Source organism: Trichomonascus vanleenenianus, assembly GCF_965637985.1.
Source record: "Trichomonascus vanleenenianus strain CLIB 3782 genome assembly, contig: TRVA0_080S, whole genome shotgun sequence".
Taxonomy (NCBI): domain Eukaryota; kingdom Fungi; phylum Ascomycota; class Dipodascomycetes; order Dipodascales; family Trichomonascaceae; genus Blastobotrys; species Blastobotrys vanleenenianus.
The window spans coordinates 1-17,374 of NW_027481807.1; the positions used below are offsets into that span (position 1 = coordinate 1).

The following is a 17,374-nucleotide window of genomic DNA, read 5'->3' on the forward strand; positions in this document are numbered from 1 at the left end:
GTTGGCTTCAGCACATAAGCACGTTCCAAGGAGTCTACCTCTCTGGGGAACACCCTGCATAATTCTCCACAATTGTTGTGTTATGCGTCGAGGTGCATCCTGGTGCATTCTTATCTGGAACCCAACAAACACCTCCACTCTCTGTCCCTAAAACTATCAAAAACTCTTGAAGCGCTTTGGGCTAGCTTAGTTATAATCATTGTACAAGCGTGTAGTGAAATCGGAGAGAACACTGTACTGTAATACAATCCAATGTTGGCTGAATGTACAAACTTTTCACACAACAATGGCTTCAGTATTGTGAGCCGGGAGTAATGGCAGAAGTGATTGGACGATGACCATGTCTATGATGGCTAGATCTGAATTAAGCGCTTAAAACAGGAGAAAAGTGTTGAGGTTGTGGAGCACAAGCAATAATATTCACAGGTTACGAGTTACATCTATTTCAGCGTTTGGTCATTGTGGATCGTACCAAGTTTACCAGAGTGTGCTATGGGCACACTTAGTCACTTCATCGTACGTGGTGTTCTGTCACCCCATGGACAATGGATTCGCCGTTAGAGTTATAAAGGAACGGCCAGTCTCAAAGTTACTTGAGTGATACCATGCGATGCTGATAGTGTCAGCGATACTTCCCGAGGGATATAGTCAGCGTTGCGCACCATAATATACCAGTCACAACAGTCATTTGACATTTTTATGGGAAGTTGTAATGATAGTAACGTATTATTATGAGGATAATAGATTCTGATAAGTTAATATAAAAAAAAAATAAAATAACATGTAAGTACCGGTATTAAAATTTACAGTTAATCTAACTAATTTTAATTTTGCTGAAGGTATTTTACCGATACCTAACGTTATATCACTTAGTTGACAATTGCCAGGAGCATATCCATCGCTAGCACTACGGGATTGTACAGGTGTGCGTATAGATAAATAAGGTAGCTCCGGATATCAATTACCGGTATACCTAAACATCAGTTGTTATACCTAGAGTTCAACTGGCTCCTGCGAAACCCGTAGCTATCATTCTTCGAACGAATTAAATCTCTTACAGTTGGCCAAACTTAAGGTATTAGAGATGAAACCAATTTGTAACCGTGACAAAAGCCTATGTCAATATTTCGTCAAATGGAACTACAAACCATGATCTTACGGTTATATTTGCCTAATGACGTCCACAGTAAAACAATTCAAGGTAATACACTCTATAAATGTGTACATAGGTTATATAAATTAGTGAGACTCTTTTGTATACCAATTGCCACCACACAAGCAGTACTTCTGGAATGCGACTGTCCACTGAGACAGCATTTCATCATCATAGAGGCGCGAAATATTGCCACATCGAGTGCAGTATCTAGTTGGTGATAATTTTGATTGCAATGTTTTTCGAATGACGTCAATGCAATCACCGTCGTTGTCAAAAGCGAGGCTGTCGATACATGCGGCTAGCGATTCAGTGTCTGCATCAACATCGTTGTCATCACTGTCCCTAGTAGCACTCAGTCCCACCCAAGAAGCATCATAAAAATAGAGAACGGGAACATTTGTATCCGGAAGTAGGTTCTTTTTATATGCATCGAATGTCCCTCTGACCATTGGGCCAAGCTTAGCCGGGATATCGCCACGCAGGATTAGCGAATGCTCCAGCTCGAGTCGATCGTGTGGAGCAGCAGAGTTGTACAGATTCTTCATTGCAGTATCAATATCACTGAGCATTTTCTCAAACGTTGCCAAAGGTTGCGGTGAGAATTGAGTGGTTTCACGTAACCTTCTCAAAGCAGTATGATTGACACCAAACATGGAGTTCTGCTCTTGTTCAACCAACTTCGCAGCAACCTGCTCAAGGCCACGGACACCTCTTAGCGAGTAGAGCAGCAGCATTCGAGGGACTTTTCCCAACAACAATGCAAGGGGAACAGAGTTCATTAACGGGCCAGTTCCAGATCCAGACGCTGAGGCGGAGTTAGAGGCGAGAGCCTCTACTTTTGCATTTGGTTTCACGGTCATTAGGTAGAGGTCCTGGCAAATGAAAACAATCAAGTCTGTGAGCCATCGGACAAGTCCAACGATTGATTGCAGATGATTGGCTTTTTGCTCTAGGTCTGTCATTCCTGTGTTTGACTTGCTCTGCGTCGAAACTGCCCGCAGAATGAAGGTTAGGGCAAACGCCAATAGGCGCAAGTTGAGGATGCCCCAGCCGACGCGTGACATGGCGTTTCTCGACCATTCCAAATCAGTACCTAATGCGACTTGCATGGAGAGCAATCGCTGCAACGATGGGTTGACAATGATTTTGTCGACTTGGTAGTCTTTCGGCAAGTCAAGGGTGAAGTTTATCCCTCGGTGGGCCTCTCGCAGAAGCGTGTGCAGGAACCATTCTGCTTTCTTGGTGTCTTTTTTCTGGAGCTGGGAGAGGATACGCTTCATTATAATCAGCACATCCTCGGTGACCAGGCTGTTGAAGCAGCAGATTGAATTCCGCAGCGCCAGTGCCACAGCTGTGTCACCGAGCTCATCATCGGATTTGTCTGAAATGTTCCCGAGAGACATGTAGTTAATCTTGAGCTGCGGACAGTTCTCCTCCTCTTTGTCTGCGGGGACCAAGTAGAGATAAGAGCTCATGTTCGGTGACAAGCACATATCTAGGATGATCTCCTCTGGTTTGGGGAACATGAATCCGACATCGGTGAGATTCAGCAGTGGACGAGCGCTCGTGTTCGACAGTGTAGGGTATGGCTGGCGGCGGATAAAGTTGACCGAGCCGTCGGCGCAGGCGTAATAAATAAATGTATCTTGGCAGGCCGAAGCAATTGACAGGACAGGGCTATCGATGTCAAACTGTTCCTGCAGAATCAGCGAGGTATCGGACTCTCCGCTTGCGCCAGCAGAGTCGCGCCGTGTGGACAAATTGAAGAAGCTACTGTGAAGAGTTATAGGCTTGGTCGAGAGCTCATACTGATAGCCTTTTGTCTTTGTGCCGTCGCTAGTGATAACATAGAGCAGTTCGTCGGACTCTGTGCCATTCGGCTGGATATTTGGACCTTTAAGTTGGAGGTTTGGCACGCAGAAGAGATGGGTCACGGGCTGCTGTGGGGCGATCATAGTGTTTGCGAGTCTCTTGACGACGAGCTTGGCAAATGCTGTGCTCTGGAGCTGGTTGTTGTTGAGTTTGGGTGCCCACTCGATTACTACACGGTACACTTTGACGGCGTTGTCGCGGTTGCTGTAAGTGACGATCTGGAGAGCATTGTCCTTGGTACCCTTTATGGATGCGTGGGTTAGCAGCGCACTGGAACTACTTCCGGAGTCCAGCATTGCTGACAATTCGAAGTACCTTAGTTCCTCGGAGGACTGTGCCATGAGCTTTAGTTCTCCCTTGCGGGTTATTGCTACACAGGCCTGTTTATTGGGTAGTGGGTTGTATGGGCCCATCGGCTTCGAGTGGCACAGGCCGTACTGCGCTAATGAAGAAGCGTCGCTCCTGCTTGAGCCACCACTGCCGCCCGAAGAGGCGCTTTGCGGGGGGTTTCTGATGGCAGGAGAGGCGACCAACAAGCCCTTATCGAGATCCAGCCATTTGAAGCCGACAATTGCACTAGTCTCGTGGTTGGGGTACTGCTGCTGGATGGCATTAGTGGTAGTTTTCGGGTTGAATACGCACTGCACGCCAGTACCGCTGGCGAGCGAGTGGATGGATATATCGCCCTGGGTGTCTATGCATGCGAGATCAGCTCCACTGGGGCTCCAGCTGACATGGCACAGCAGAGCGCCTTCTATCGCGTTAATCGCCACGGGAGCTGCAATCTCCCAGTCCCGGCCGTTCTTGCATACCAAGTAGCTGATGTAGGCGGTGGACTTCCATATGCGAGCAATAGCTCCGTTCTTGGACCACGCTATTGAGCTGGATTTATCTCGGGGTTAGCAGACGCGTTACAAAATTTTTTGGAGGTACTTACTCGCTACACCCTGACCGTTGCAACCGGGCAATCTTCGACGCCATTTGCCAGCCGGTTGTTGTGTTTAAGTGGATTATTGTTCGCTCACGGCAGCTTTTCGGAGCGTCGCGACTTTTTCAGTGGTGGTCATGAAGTGTGGAGCGCGCACCATTAAGTTATAGGCTACCATATATCGTCGATAATATGTGATTAGCGAAATATTAAGGATATTTATATTAAATTTTGTATATATTAATAGTGGAATTTATTTAGAGCATACCAATCGAAAAATTCCCCCAGTTCACCTTGCTTCTCGCATTTACACGGTCTGCCAGGGGGTTGCGGCATGATGTGCGGCTGTAACAGCAGGTCAACTGCACCACTAAAGGACTTGAGTACACCTCAATTGACCCTAGGTTATACATCAACCTACAGGCCATCTCCATTCCATGCCAACTAATATGAGCTACTGAAGGAACTGCATACACAAATCGGAGATGCTGGTATAATGAAGGTAAAAATGTCGATGGAATACCGTATAACACTACATAACTTACAATACGACACAAATCTAGCATACTCAAAATATTGTTACCAGTGTAGTATAGTATAATAGTACCGTTACTACAATATCTCCGCGAAGCGGAGCCCCAGGGGGGTTTGGGAGGACTGGTCCCCCCAATTTGTACCTACAGGTCCTTTAGACTACCAATTGATAAGTTGTAACTGGTAGCTGTAATAGTAGGGGATGGGCAAGGCGATGTTCGTAGCGCGCGGTGGGAGCCCACGGCTTCCGAGCCTTCCATACGACAGGGGGAGAACAGTGTGAAATATAACCTGACCTTGGCGAAAAAAAAAGACCAAGTCATCTTCGTAGGCTCTTTAATCGGTTCTGCGCTTAGATTATAAACAAGTGCAGTATACTAGATTGGCGGAAACCCTCAAAATAATAAAAGAGGGTTGGAAATAGCTGCACGGTTATTGGATGAGTTTAATCGCGCGACACGAGCATCATGAGATGCCAGAGGGCGAGTTCGTCACCGGCGAACCCCTTGACGCCATCCTATGGATGCACATCCTCCTCATGGGCCTCGCATTTGGCATCCTATTCCCGACCGGGATGGTATGCGGCCTTACGAGGTCACGGTGGCATGTCCCCGTCCAGACACTAAGCGGGTCGGTGGCCCTGGTCGGCTACTTCCTGGGACACGCCCACAAGGGACGTCAATTCCCGGCCGGTAATATCCACGCACGGTTCTCGTCGTGGGTCATGCTCACAGCACTGTGCCAGGTAGTGCTAGGGGTCATTCTCAAGCTCCACATTGAAAAAGGGTTCCTGGGCCGCGTGCGGCGCGTTCTGGTCAAAGTGCATCTCATCATTGCCATTGCGTTTCCGCCCATGAGCTGGGTTCAGATGCTGTTTGGCGCCATCACGATCCCCGGGTTCTGCCACGACGACCACCTGGGCCAGTGCCTGGCGCACGAGATCATGGGCTCCTCGTTCATTGCATACGGGTTCTTCCTCACCACAATGCTCTTTGTCGGCGAGGGCTTCCTGTATCGCACCAACAAATCGCAGGAGTTCTACGACTCGCTCATGATCACGCTGTGGGGTATCGTTAACACCTTTACGGAACACCGGTGGGGGCAGGATTGGAACCACAAGGATCTTCAGCACACGTCGATGGGAATCATCTGGTGGGCGGCTGGCCTCGTCGGACTCTATCTCTCCAAGGACTGGTCCACGGGCCGCCCCCGGCGTAACCACGTTCCGGCTCTCGTCATGATCTTTACAGGGTACGCCATGTCCCAGCACTCTCAGAACCTCATGGTATCAACCATGGTCCACACCGTGTTTGGCTACACGCTGATGGGTGCCGGGCTGGTCCGGGTCATTGAGATCTCTTTTGTGCTCCGGGACGCCCCGCACAGGGGTGGAGGCCCCCAGATCAGGGCCTGGCAGTACCTGACCCCGTTCCTGCTCATTGAGAGCGGCATCCTCTTCATGGGGGCCACCGAAGAACAGATGGAGCTGCTCAATGCCGCAGGCATCATGCACGGCTCATACGTGCTCGTCATGTCCGCCGTGGCGTTCCTGCTCTTCCTGCTCATCCTCTACCTGGTCAACCTCTACGTCATGCTCCGGTCTGGAGACAGTGCGGCTCACACCACCACGGTCGGCGACTACTACGAGCTGCCTCCGTCTTCGCCGTCCCAAATGGTTGAGACGCCCCGAAGTCGGCCAAACCCGCCCGCCCCCGCCGGCCCCCAGCCAATCAGAGATGTCCATTCCCAAGATATCGAACTCGAACCGTTTTTGTCCGACGACGATGATCTCCACTAACCTTCTTCATATGCTGCTACACGACCACTACGGTAGTACTTGATGGTGGTGGTCTGATCATGGGGGGCCAGCCCCCCATACCCCCCGGGGCTCCGCTGCGCGGAGGGCTCCTTACGGGGGTTTACAGTTTTGTAAATGATGTATTCAATTCAATTGCCTCTTCCTTGTACCCCACGAACCTATAATGGTAGAACTCGTGTCGTGTAGTGGCTATTGGGAACATGTCGTATGGTTGTGGGACCCGGGCTCCGCGCGTGGGAGGTTCCTCGGCCGACACAGTCCAGTGGGTCCCCTAGCCAATCAGCGACGGCCTTCCATCGCGATAAGCATCGAAAAATTGGGACTGGTACACTGACGCAGGATAGGTGTTCACCGAACGCACATTGATAGCCAGAGGTGCATATTCCTCCATTATCCCTTCTTCTAGTCCTTATTGTGTTCTTTTTTTTTCTTTAAATCCTGAATGGAATTTTTTTTGGAGCCATTTTTGACATGGTTTAAACCCGAGCCGCACCGGTTTGAACCATCTCTTCCATTACCACGGAACGAATAAATGACCCTCGGCTAACCGGCCGGAAAAAAAACTGCCTGACGTATGGGCGCAGATCGCGTTTCTCCCGGGGTCGCATATCGCCAGGCTTCAGCCTAAGGGTTAATCCGAGGACCCAATCAGAGACTTGGAATGAACCGTTGAATGGGGGGCCCTCATACCCGATTCCGAGTCAGTATTGGCTCTCGACGCACAGAGATAAGACCATTGCGAGTTTCACCTTGATGGGCAGGGCAAAAAGGCCCCGGGAAAAATTATAAATATCCATTGCCATGTCGCCTATTTTTTTCTCTCTTTCTTATCATCATCAGCTACCCAAGCTTAGAGACTACTACTAATTAATTAACAATGTCCACTATTCCATACGAGCCAGAGTTCCAGCAGGCCTACGATGAGCTGTACTCCACCCTCAAGGACTCGACTCTGTTCGAGCAGAACCCACACCTTGAGAAGCTGATCCCAATCGTCTCGATCCCAGAGCGAATTGTTCAGTTCCGTGTCACCTGGGAGGACGACAATGGTGATATCCAGGTCAACCGAGGCTACCGAGTCCAGTTCAACTCTGCCCTTGGTCCATACAAGGGTGGTCTCCGATTCCACCCAACTGTCAACCTTTCGGTCCTCAAGTTCTTGGGTTATGAGCAGATCTTCAAGAACGCTCTCACCGGCCTCAACATGGGCGGTGGTAAGGGTGGTGCCGACTTTGATCCAAAGGGCCGATCCGACAATGAGATTCGACGATTCTGCCAGGCCTTCATGACCGAATTGCAGCGACACATTGGCCCGGACACTGACGTTCCAGCTGGTGACATCAACGTTGGCGGCCGAGAGATTGGCTACCTGTTTGGTACCTACAAGAAGCTGCGAAACCAGTTTGAGGGTGTTCTTACCGGTAAGGGCCTCACCTGGGGTGGTTCTCTCATTCGACCAGAGGCCACTGGCTACGGTCTTGTCTACTACGTTGACGAGATGATCAAGTACGCCACTGAGGGCAAGGAGACTTTCGCTGGCAAGCGAGTCGCCATCTCCGGCTCCGGTAACGTTGCCCAGTACGCTGCTCTCAAGGTCATTGAGCTCGGCGGTACCGTTGTCTCCCTCTCTGACTCTCGAGGCGCTTTCCTTGCTCAGGGCGAGGAGGGCTTCAACGCCGAGGAGATCTCCAAGATCGCCGAAATCAAGCTCGTCCGAAAGCAGCTTGCTTCCCTCGAGTCTGACTTCTCTCCAAAGTTCAAGTACATCCCAGGTGCTCGACCATGGGTCCACGCCGGCAAGGTCGACGTTGCTCTGCCATGTGCTACCCAGAATGAGGTTTCTGGCGAGGAGGCTCAGGCTCTGGTTGCCAACGGCTGCAAGTACATTGCCGAGGGCTCCAACATGGGCTCCACCATGGAGGCCATTGAGGTCTTTGAGAACGAGCGAATGAAGACCGCCGGTGGCATCTGGTACGGCCCAGGCAAGGCCGCTAACTGTGGCGGTGTTGCTGTTTCTGGTCTCGAGATGGCCCAGAACTCTCAGCGATCTTCCTGGACCTCTGAGGAGGTTGATGGCAAGCTCAAGGACATTATGGTCACTTGCTTCAACACTTGTGTCTCTACTGCCAAGAACTACTCTTCTGAGAACAACAGCGGCCTTCCATCTTTGGTCAAGGGTGCCAACATTGCTGGTTTCGTCAAGGTTGCCCACGCCATGAAGGACCTTGGTGAGTTCTGGTAAATTCGCCTCCTCCCCTTCTTTTTAACGCATTTTTTATGATCTCTTTTAACGGTGTATTTTATGATTCTTTACGATTGAGTTGTTAGTAATGAACTTTTTGAAAACTATTTACATACTACTTATTGGTATTCTACTGCCGGTTACCTGTAGATTCTATTTATTTCTATCATCAAAATGATCTTTTAATATCTAACGTCTACTATTTCCCTCTAATGATAAAAAAGGAATGAGATCTAATAGACTGTCACATATCAACATGAGGTATCCGATACCGTTCCGGCCCCGATTGGTTCCGCTCCGGTCTCGGTATGGTCTACCACCTACAGAGATGAGTTTCAGTGAACCAGATCGGAGATAATCTCTGAAACTGATGACATCGGCTGACATTAAACGGCTCGTATTAGCCGGCGACTTTGATAGTTATGTTAGCTATATATTCATGGTGACATTTTTGTGATTTCATGTAATGCTGGTACTTATGGTTCGCGAATTGATGAGCAAGGTTACATCATTGGAAATGTATTCAATCCACATCTCAAGTGTTTTACATTTTCCTTGGCAGTTTATTCCAATTCCGTATAATTACTCAATGAAGCAGTTTATTCATGCCGAATTACTCAACGAAGCAGTTTATTCAGATTTCCCATCAATGAAAGCGGAGCACTCGATTTCAATGTCGGTGTAGAACGGAAGCTGGTGAACGGCTACGCATGTTCGCGCCGGCATCGGCTGGGGCATCATCTCGACGTAGACCTCGTTCACCGCTTGGAAATTCGCCATGTCGGTGAGAAAAATGTTCACCTTGATTATGTTCTCAAGCTTCGAGCCGGCAGACTCAAGTACATTGGACAGATTTGTCAGAATCTGCCGGGCGCGGGCTTTGATATCGCCCTCAACCAGCTTGTTCATCGCCGGGTCGATGCCAATCTGACCGGAGCAGTACACTACGCCATTGTGGATAATTCCCTGAGAGAACACGGGGAGTGACTGAGCCTTGTCAGTAGAAACCACTTGCTTCGCCATGATAGCCATGTGAGTACGTGTAGTACGGGAAATACAAGAGTTTTTAACCGAAAAATACAATACAGTATATGTAATGCCACCTATACTACCGATTCATAGTACAAGGTATTGTTGCAGTGGTGTGGGGCATGCATTGAAGAGCGCGTCGATCCTCTTGGCCTTTACAAGCCTCCAGCTCAATTGAGATTGCCGGTATAATGGCTTGCGGCTTGCGGCTGAGTAGAGGCCATCTGTCAGCGTGTGGGATATCGCATTTTTGAAGCATTATATGTACGTGAAGCTGGCCATATGCGATGAGGTTGACGGAGAACTCCGAGGGTGCGCCCTGATCATCTCGGTCAGCCGCACACATGATTAAGCCATAGTGCCGAGCCAGGCTTGGCAATTGGCGACTAAGCCTGCTCCATGCTACTTAATTGAGCAGAGAGCAACATCTGGAGTCTGTTTTTTTTTAAACTGTGTTTGAATAAGGTTTGTGGAGTTGAATCTTCAGTATGGATGGACTGTGGGGAAGCTTACCAATGACGAGTAAAAGGGGGATTGCAACTGAGGTTCATCGAAAACCCATTGCACAGCCGAAGTGAATCTGTCAATGCAATTGCACTGAAATTCAATGCATGGAAGCCACACGACGTTGGTGGCTGTGTTTCAGCCAGTCTCACTAGCCATCGAGCTCTCATCGCCTGGGGTAGTTAGCTACTCTATGGAATAGGTAAGACATCATCTGATGGGTATTAGCATAAATAATATAAAATTGTAGTAGATTGAAATCTATAAATGGATCGTATTTCCCTCTAAAGCGTTATAACCATCAGAATATTTTGTTGGAGTAAAATGAAGTTCACCACCATTGCAGCTATCTCCTCCGTGGCCCTTGCTAGCCACGATCCTCAAGCCCTGTTTCAGTACACCAGCTCGATGACTGAAGTTTTGGCCCAGACTTCGCAAATGGCCCAGGACGACAATATCAATGCCAAAGACGTTGCTTCCAAGTTTATCTGTCCCGTCGCTGGTGAGGTCGCCAAGTCAATTCAGGACGGACTAGATGATCTCGATAGCGACTACCCAGATGGCCAGACCAGGGGACAGATGAACCGACTTGTGAATGGAGGCAAACGACTTTCCAATGTTGTCTCTTCCAATAATGACCTCAAGTGCAGCGAATTGGACGATCTGAATTCCGCAATAAACAAAGTCCAGAGCAAACTTGGCAACAGCAGGAAGCGTTCCCTCTTTAAGCGAAACAACAATGATGACAACGATGATTCCGACGACAATGGCAGCGAGAGTGATGATTCAGACAATGACATGTTCGACGGAACCACTGACGGTGTCTTGTCTTATGGCGCATACCGAGGACTCAACATCATTAAAAATGCTGGGGAACAGACTGCGCATGATAGCGGTGTCACTGCCTCGAAGATCCAATCCTCTTTTACTTGCCCAATGATGGGCGAAATGGCCAATACCATTGAGCAAATCAACCTTAGCGGGAACAGCAAGAAGGACCAGCTGAGTCGAAAGATATCTGGGGCTGCTACTGCAGTAGAAAACACTCCATCTCTTGGCTGCGACACCGAGGTTAAACAGTTAAATTCCGCTGTAAACGATCTCGGCACGTCTTCCCCATCCTCCTCGGGTGCTTCTTCTTCTTCTGTTATTGTTGCTTCTGGCGGCAAGTCACCAGAGACTATTCTTGAGACCTCTGCTCGAGCTACTAGATCTGCATCCGGCACTTTTACAGCTGGTTCCCCCTCATCTTCGGCCACAGACTCTGTGGTTCAGTCTACCAAGTCCTCTTCCCCGTCCCATTCCTCTACCAGTGGCTCAACTAGCGGTTCTGCCTCTAGTACTGCCGCTGAGGCTTCAGGAGCCGAGAATGGCGCAAATATCTTGTCGCAAAAGGGTGCTTTTCTTGTCATCCCAGCTGCGGCTCTTCTCTTTCTCTAAACAAAAACTTCATCATATACTATTGCTTTTGTAAGTACCTAACCAATAAAGGACGCATGCTTCAATAGCCATTTATCATAACGAAAATGCAAAGGAGGAAATATATGAAATTCAGCTATACGCAGGCTATAGCTTGGGCACTTTGAATGGGTGCGCTTCAGTGTTGAACACATAATCATCCAAAGAAATATGATCGTCCTCGTCGAACAATAAATAAAAGTATTTGAGCGTCTCGCCCATCCAGAAACTCTCAGCACTATCCAAGTAGTACGGGTGCTTCGGGTCCTCAGTCTTGCCAGGCCCATTGTTATCAGTCACGTCGCTAACCGCGCTGTATCCAACAACAGTATTATTATCTTCTCCGCCAAGGATCTGTGTGAGCTTCGTGACCGACTGGAACATCCGCCACCCATGGTTGAGCCAATTCTCGTCGCCGGTAATACGATGCATGTAAAAGACAGACTCAATTGCCTCGGGGCGCAGCAGATACCGCGCGTCCATGCGGTAAAACTCATAGGGCTGGTCGTAGACGCCAAACACGGGCCACCGCATGTTGCCTTCTTCGTCTCTGACACGCTCGACAATGGGGCGTGTGTACTTGCCATTAGGCGAACCGATTACGTCTACACGGTTCGGATTTTCATGGGTTCCATGAAGAGCTTCCTCAAGATCAAACTTGCAAGGAGCATCCCAGTCGTTCCCTGGGCACTTGTCTACAAGGAACGACTCGGGCATGACTCCGCTTCGCGTCGAGTTGTACGCCCAAACACACCCCTGGGTCAGCCGGGCGCCGAGATCTACGTCCTGGGGCCGGTTCAGCAGCCGGCCTGCCAGGGCAAACATGCCGCCAGCAAAGCAGGTGAGGTGGGTCATCTCGTACGTCTCGTCGGCCGAGCCGTCCGAACGAATTGCCTTGGTTCCGGCAAAGAGAATGCCGTCGTTGTTTGGTACCTTGGGTTTGAAGATGAGGTGGATCTTGGCAGCCTCAACCATGTTGACGTAGAGCTCTTCGTACTTGGGCTCGCCTGCTCCCAGTAACTGGTACATCTTCATATAGTACTCGTATGCCGAGTCTACGAGCGAGCCCATTGTGAAACTCTCGGGCCAGGCATGGGCGCCCTTTCGGAACGCAGCGCTTGGGTGGCACCAGCCCTGCATGAAATTACCACGCCCGGTAGGCACGAGAACTGGTGTCTTGTCGTCGCTGGAATCATCGCTAGACGGCGATTCACGTACCTTGGGCCTTTCCTTGACCATGTTCTGGAGAGCCACGTTCTCGGGGGACGCTTCAACGCTTCTCTTAAGAAGTTCCGAATTATCCATAATCTTTTCGGCGAGCTTCCGGCCGGCCTCTGTGGATCCAGAATCCGCGGCGAATGGCTGGAGCCTGCTTTCCTTGAGGTCTGTCTCCGTGACGAGGGACGGGGGGTCGATGAGTTCCGAGTTGTCTATCTTACATCCCGAAAGGTCAGCCGTCGTCGAAAAGAGCCACGGCAGGGTAGACTTGGGCGCATAGTCGTACATAGCATTAGTAATTCGCGCCACGGCGTCGTAATACGTGTCGTTGCCAGACAATTGGGCGAGCCTAGTGAACTCCAACGCCAGAGTAGCCACCTCCGAGAACCCAGAGTCGGTACCGGCACGGTACTTTAGCCGCGTATCCTTGTCTGTCCACTGGTAGAACGTCATTGGCATGCGATTGGGCGTGTCAAAGGCGCCAATAAGATTATCGGCCAGCTCCTTTGCCTTGGTGAGCAGAATAGCGTCCTTACCCTCGGACAAGTCGTACGCCGCTAGTAACCCTCCAAGATAGCGGATCACCGTCTCAAACAGCGGAATGTCCTTGCGGAAGGTCGAAGTGAAGTCAATCTGGGCGATATAGTTTAGGGCTTCCCGATACTCAGCCTCGAGCCCCATGATTTTGAGCGTGTCCAGCGAGTCGACAATGGTCGCGGCCCATGCCAGGAACGGGTTCGAACCCGTCTGCGAAACCGGCTTGATCTCGTCGTATCCCCACGCATAGTGCCGGTACTGCTGCCACGAGATCTGCATGGCGCGCCGCACCGCCTCGCGCCGCGTGCGGCGCGTTGTCTTGGCCACGTCCGACTCGACAATGTTAGACTGCACCGGGCTGAGCCGCATCTTGGGCGGCGGCACGCGGATGGTGTCACCGGCAGGGAACTTGTCTTTTCGCGGCACAATGGCGCTCGGCAGGCGCGTGGTGCTCTTTCTGTTGGTGCGTGCGGCGCCGTCTCCCCTCGTCAGGATCTCATACTGCGTGAAGTCAAGCCCACCCAGTAGCCCTTTGAGTCTCATCAGTGGATCTGCCCGCTCAGGGCGACGCGGTCTTCCGGGAGACATGTCTGCTTGGTTCAGTTTGGGCAGCCTCAATTTTCCCTTTTCATCCAATTCATCCAACTTTCCTCTTCCTTCGTCCAACTTGGCGACATGGGGCAACTTTGGTGGTAGCGCCTTACCCTCGCGTACGATGGCCTCAGAAAAGACCTTGTCTTCTTCTCTGGCAAAGGGGGGCAACTCTCCGGGAGTGGCGGGTCTCGCATCATCGGCTCGTAGCGCGAAGCTGTTGAGCAGTTCGGCGTCAACCCCAAGAGTCCTAGCCTGGATTGTCTCATGGGTTGTGAACTGCACGAGAATCACTACCAGAAACACGGCCAGCGTGATGTAGAGCCGGTGTCGCCGTGCTTTGTAGTAAATCGCGGTCAACATCCTTTCAGTTTACTTGCCAAGTCATAGAGAGACGGCCTTTTTCTTTTAAGCTTTTAATTTTCTTTGCAATTGTTAGCTATTGTAAGTTCAAGGCAGGGGGGAAGACGCGGAATCAGTGGGGCTAGTGTAATGCATTAATTAACATGCATTTATCGCCTTTTAGTTACGCTACACCTCTATACTACTGTACTTCTACTCTATTGAAAAGGCCTGCCGAATCTTGGCTATCATGTTCTCCCCTCAATGGAGGGTTCTTGGCAAAGATGCCATCTGAAAGTGTGTGTGTGTGTGCGTGGAAGTGTTTAATTCTCCATAACATTGCTCGACATATATATACGCGTCAGACATGACAATCTGGGGATCTGGGACCGGGGAACAATGTATACATATACACCAGGCCAGACCATCTCGTATTTCACACAGTGAGCCAGCTGACGAAATACACTACTGTAGTACACCTGGGGCTGGGCCTCGGTGTTTGGTGCTGAATCTCATGTCGAATAGAGTGTGTCTCAATGTGAGCGCTAATTTTAGCAACCGCGACACCCAACCACCTCCCCCCTTTCCCCTGTGCATGCATCAGAGATCCGCCTTGTCGTCATGGACAATAGCCAGCCTTCCCTCCACGTATAACAAAGATCTAAACAAAGAGGGATCTGCTGTGGAGAGAGCGTTTTTTTTCCGATATACGGCACGCATTGACAATGGAAACTACAAAATGGTTGTCTTTCAGGGTCCATGGATGAGGGGGTGACGTACAGGGAGGAGGGGGTGTGCTGAAAAGTACTGAGTCGGGCTTTAATATACACAAGCGGCAAAACGGCTCAAAAAAGCAACGGACAATCCATTCAAAGTGAACCAACCAACCATACGAATTACATACATCCGATACGCGTCCGTGGGTATTTTTGGCCTGGCTGTGCGTTGCGAGTGTGCGTTAATATAAATTAAGGCTCTATTGCAGAGCGTAAACCTTTTTTCTTTCTTTCTTTCTTTCAAAAGCTTTTTTTTGTCAAGTTTGCTCTCCTTGGTTTTTTATTCGCTTTTATAGCCAGCTGTTCGCATTTTTATTTTCTTTCATCACGTTTCCAGTCGTGCCCTTAGATATCATGTCTGTCGCATCAGTTACCGAGACTCAGCACCTGGTCGAGCCAGAGCTGTTTGATGCTGCTATTATTCCAGCCATTTGCTCCAGAGAACTGCCAGAAGGGTACACTCTGCGACCACTGCGGGCCAGTGACTACGAACGGGGCGTTCTTGATGTGTTGCGAGTCCTGACGACTGTTGGTGACGTGTCCAAGAGCCAGTTCCAAGCCCAGTTTGATTACTGGCTGAGGCGAAACGATACGTACTTTACCATTGTCATTGCAAATGAAAAGGATCAGGTGGTGGCTGTTGGGTCTATTGTCATTGAGCGAAAGCTCATTCACGAGTGTGGCCTGGTGGGCCATATTGAGGACATTGCCGTAGCGCGGTCTGAGCAGGGCAAGAAGCTTGGATTCTACATCATTCATGCATTGACCAACATTGGTAAGAGCCAGGGTGCTTACAAGGTGATTCTGGACTGCTCCGACCACAATGTCAAGTTCTACGAGAAGTGCGGCTATTCCTTGGCTGGCGTCCAGATGTCCATCAAGTTCAACAACGAGCAGGTTCGGTTGTAAAACCGGGGAACGATTTTATTTATTATCTTTTTGTTTTAATATTATTTGTTGTATAATGGTTTGTTAATAGAGATGACGATGCACCTATGTACCCCAGATCTGGATAAGCAGATCCTGGATAAGCGATGATGATGCAGGTACCAAGCACCAAGTGTCAGACATTAAATTAATATTTCATATCTTGTCTAAACGATTTCAATACTACGTCAACATTGTCAATCCCTCGTTGCTACAACGGTGGTGTGGTATTGTTGGTTTGTTGGTGTGGTTGTGGTAGCCGTTGCAACCTCCCAGCGTTGCACCGTTGCTTCCGGCCCCAACATCACCATTCCTCACCACGTTAGCAATTGAAAATCAAATATTGGTAGAGCAAGGGGTACATCTATATTGAAGTTGATATTTTCAAATTTTGGAGAATATTGCTATATTCATTTTGTTCAATTAGATTTTTTTGCTCTTTGGGTTGGTATTTTTTGCGAAATTCCGAATTTTATGGTTGCATTGTCAGAACTGTTACACTACACTACCGGCAGTGTCGTGCTACGCAACGTTACACTGCTATCTTTGGTTAATTATCCGTTGCCTAGTAGTTAGCAACAGCAATTACGGTACTATAGTATTTGGTTAGGTACAGCTCAACTTATAGTATGCTATTATCAACTGTTACCAACTCTAGAGCTCTCTGGAGAGCCTTATAGGCAAGGGATTACAGTGTAACCATCCAAGATACGGGGGTTTGGGGGCAGAGCCCCCAACTACGGGAGCTCGAGGGCTGGCCCTCGAATACGATAGCGAGTGTAGCAATTGGGGGGACCAGTCCCCCCAAACCCCTCTGGGGGCTCCGCTGTCGCGGAGGATCTGGGGGCCCCTGAGCATTATATTTGTACGAAGGCGACATACCAGGTATATACAGCAGATTAAGCCTAAAGTAGGGTATAAAGGTTAACAGCCGAAGTACAACTATAGCCGAGTTTATTTATATCAATAACTACAGCAACATCAATTATCGTACTACTAACTTTATAGCTCTGTGGAAAGGTCTCTTGAGATCCATACGCAGGGGATTATGTACTGTGATGAAGTGAGGTACTGTACTAAGGTGCATAGACTAAGAAGCCGAGGCACAATAGTCGAGTTTATAATTATAATCAATTAGCGTCATACTATAGCCGGTTGGAGGAAAGCGCTCTTGAGATCTTTGCGATCAATACGTGGGGGGATTAGGTACTGCGATGACGTGAAGTACGGTACTAAGGTACAGCATGCACTCTTTACATCAACTCTATCAACTAGCCGAAGCTATAGCCGAGGTCCAACTTACTACATGACTAACCGAGTTCCATGAAACATTAGATCTTGAGATTTCCATAGACACGAAAATATAATACACCTGGTTGTTATATCCCCGGTATAATATCGCCTTGCGCTTGGTTCAATTTTGTTCGGTAATGATGGTGAC

The 17,374-nt window shown here is 49.3% G+C and overlaps 7 protein-coding genes across 7 annotated transcripts; 4 read left to right on the forward strand and 3 right to left on the reverse strand.

Moving 5' to 3' along the window:
* Positions 1 to 1,239: 1,239 nt before the first annotated feature.
* On the reverse strand, positions 1,240 to 4,009 carry SIN4 (Sin4p; the record flags this gene model as incomplete). The annotated part of the gene is made up of 2 exons (XM_076687835.1): positions 1,240 to 3,910; positions 3,966 to 4,009. 2 exons carry the CDS (start codon positions 4,007 to 4,009, stop codon positions 1,240 to 1,242), a joined length of 2,715 nt encoding a protein of 904 aa, XP_076537920.1.
* A 953-nt stretch (positions 4,010 to 4,962) lies between these two features.
* On the forward strand, positions 4,963 to 6,288 carry YTP1 (Ytp1p; the record flags this gene model as incomplete). The annotated part of the gene is made up of 1 exon (XM_076687836.1): positions 4,963 to 6,288. The coding sequence occupies one exon, from the start codon at positions 4,963 to 4,965 to the stop codon at positions 6,286 to 6,288; it is 1,326 nt and encodes a 441-aa protein (XP_076537921.1).
* Positions 6,289 to 7,186: 898 nt separating this feature from the next.
* On the forward strand, positions 7,187 to 8,551 carry GDH1 (glutamate dehydrogenase; the record flags this gene model as incomplete). Its single annotated transcript, XM_076687837.1, has 1 exon — positions 7,187 to 8,551. One exon carries the CDS (start codon positions 7,187 to 7,189, stop codon positions 8,549 to 8,551), a length of 1,365 nt encoding a protein of 454 aa, XP_076537922.1.
* Positions 8,552 to 9,181: 630 nt separating this feature from the next.
* On the reverse strand, positions 9,182 to 9,460 carry TRVA0_080S00166 (uncharacterized protein; the record flags this gene model as incomplete). Its single annotated transcript, XM_076687838.1, has 1 exon — positions 9,182 to 9,460. One exon carries the CDS (start codon positions 9,458 to 9,460, stop codon positions 9,182 to 9,184), a length of 279 nt encoding a protein of 92 aa, XP_076537923.1.
* Positions 9,461 to 10,408: 948 nt separating this feature from the next.
* On the forward strand, positions 10,409 to 11,524 carry TRVA0_080S00188 (uncharacterized protein; the record flags this gene model as incomplete). Its single annotated transcript, XM_076687839.1, has 1 exon — positions 10,409 to 11,524. The coding sequence occupies one exon, from the start codon at positions 10,409 to 10,411 to the stop codon at positions 11,522 to 11,524; it is 1,116 nt and encodes a 371-aa protein (XP_076537924.1).
* A 126-nt stretch (positions 11,525 to 11,650) lies between these two features.
* On the reverse strand, positions 11,651 to 14,251 carry TRVA0_080S00210 (glycoside hydrolase family 47 protein; the record flags this gene model as incomplete). Its single annotated transcript, XM_076687840.1, has 1 exon — positions 11,651 to 14,251. One exon carries the CDS (start codon positions 14,249 to 14,251, stop codon positions 11,651 to 11,653), a length of 2,601 nt encoding a protein of 866 aa, XP_076537925.1.
* Positions 14,252 to 15,360: 1,109 nt separating this feature from the next.
* GNA1 (glucosamine 6-phosphate N-acetyltransferase) lies at positions 15,361 to 15,915 on the forward strand (the record flags this gene model as incomplete). The annotated part of the gene is made up of 1 exon (XM_076687841.1): positions 15,361 to 15,915. One exon carries the CDS (start codon positions 15,361 to 15,363, stop codon positions 15,913 to 15,915), a length of 555 nt encoding a protein of 184 aa, XP_076537926.1.
* Positions 15,916 to 17,374: the final 1,459 nt, after the last annotated feature.